Below are 232 nucleotides of genomic sequence, written 5' to 3'. Positions count from 1 at the left end.
GCGGGCCGACAGCGCTGCCTCGTCCCCGCAGACTGCGTGGAGTGCATGGCGTGCTCGGATAACACGGTGCGCGCCGGGCTCACCCCCAAATTCATCGACGTCCTCACCTTGTGCGAGATGCTCAACTACACGCCGGCGCCCAGCAGCTCCAAGATCTTCCCGGCCGCGCAGAGCCAGCTCGACCCCAGCGTCTACCTCTACGACCCGCCCGTGCCAGACTTCGCCATCATGA

At 66.4% G+C, this 232-nt stretch overlaps 1 protein-coding gene across 1 annotated transcript in view; it reads left to right on the top strand.

The window, feature by feature from the left end:
* Positions 1–27: 27 nt before the first annotated feature.
* Positions 28–232, top strand: part of MPI (mannose phosphate isomerase) — a gene marked incomplete at its 5' end in the record, with an annotated part of 1,695 nt that continues 1,490 nt past the window's right edge. The window contains one exon of the mRNA XM_010290131.1: positions 28–231. Within this exon, the coding sequence (XP_010288433.1) occupies positions 28–231 (204 nt within the window). The remainder of the gene's footprint in view (position 232) is intronic.

This window comes from Phaethon lepturus, unplaced genomic scaffold (genome assembly GCF_000687285.1).
Source record: "Phaethon lepturus isolate BGI_N335 unplaced genomic scaffold, ASM68728v1 scaffold35036, whole genome shotgun sequence".
NCBI lineage: Eukaryota > Metazoa > Chordata > Aves > Phaethontiformes > Phaethontidae > Phaethon > Phaethon lepturus.
The sequence above is the reverse complement of the archived record's forward strand: the minus strand, read 5'-3'. Positions and strand labels throughout refer to the sequence as shown.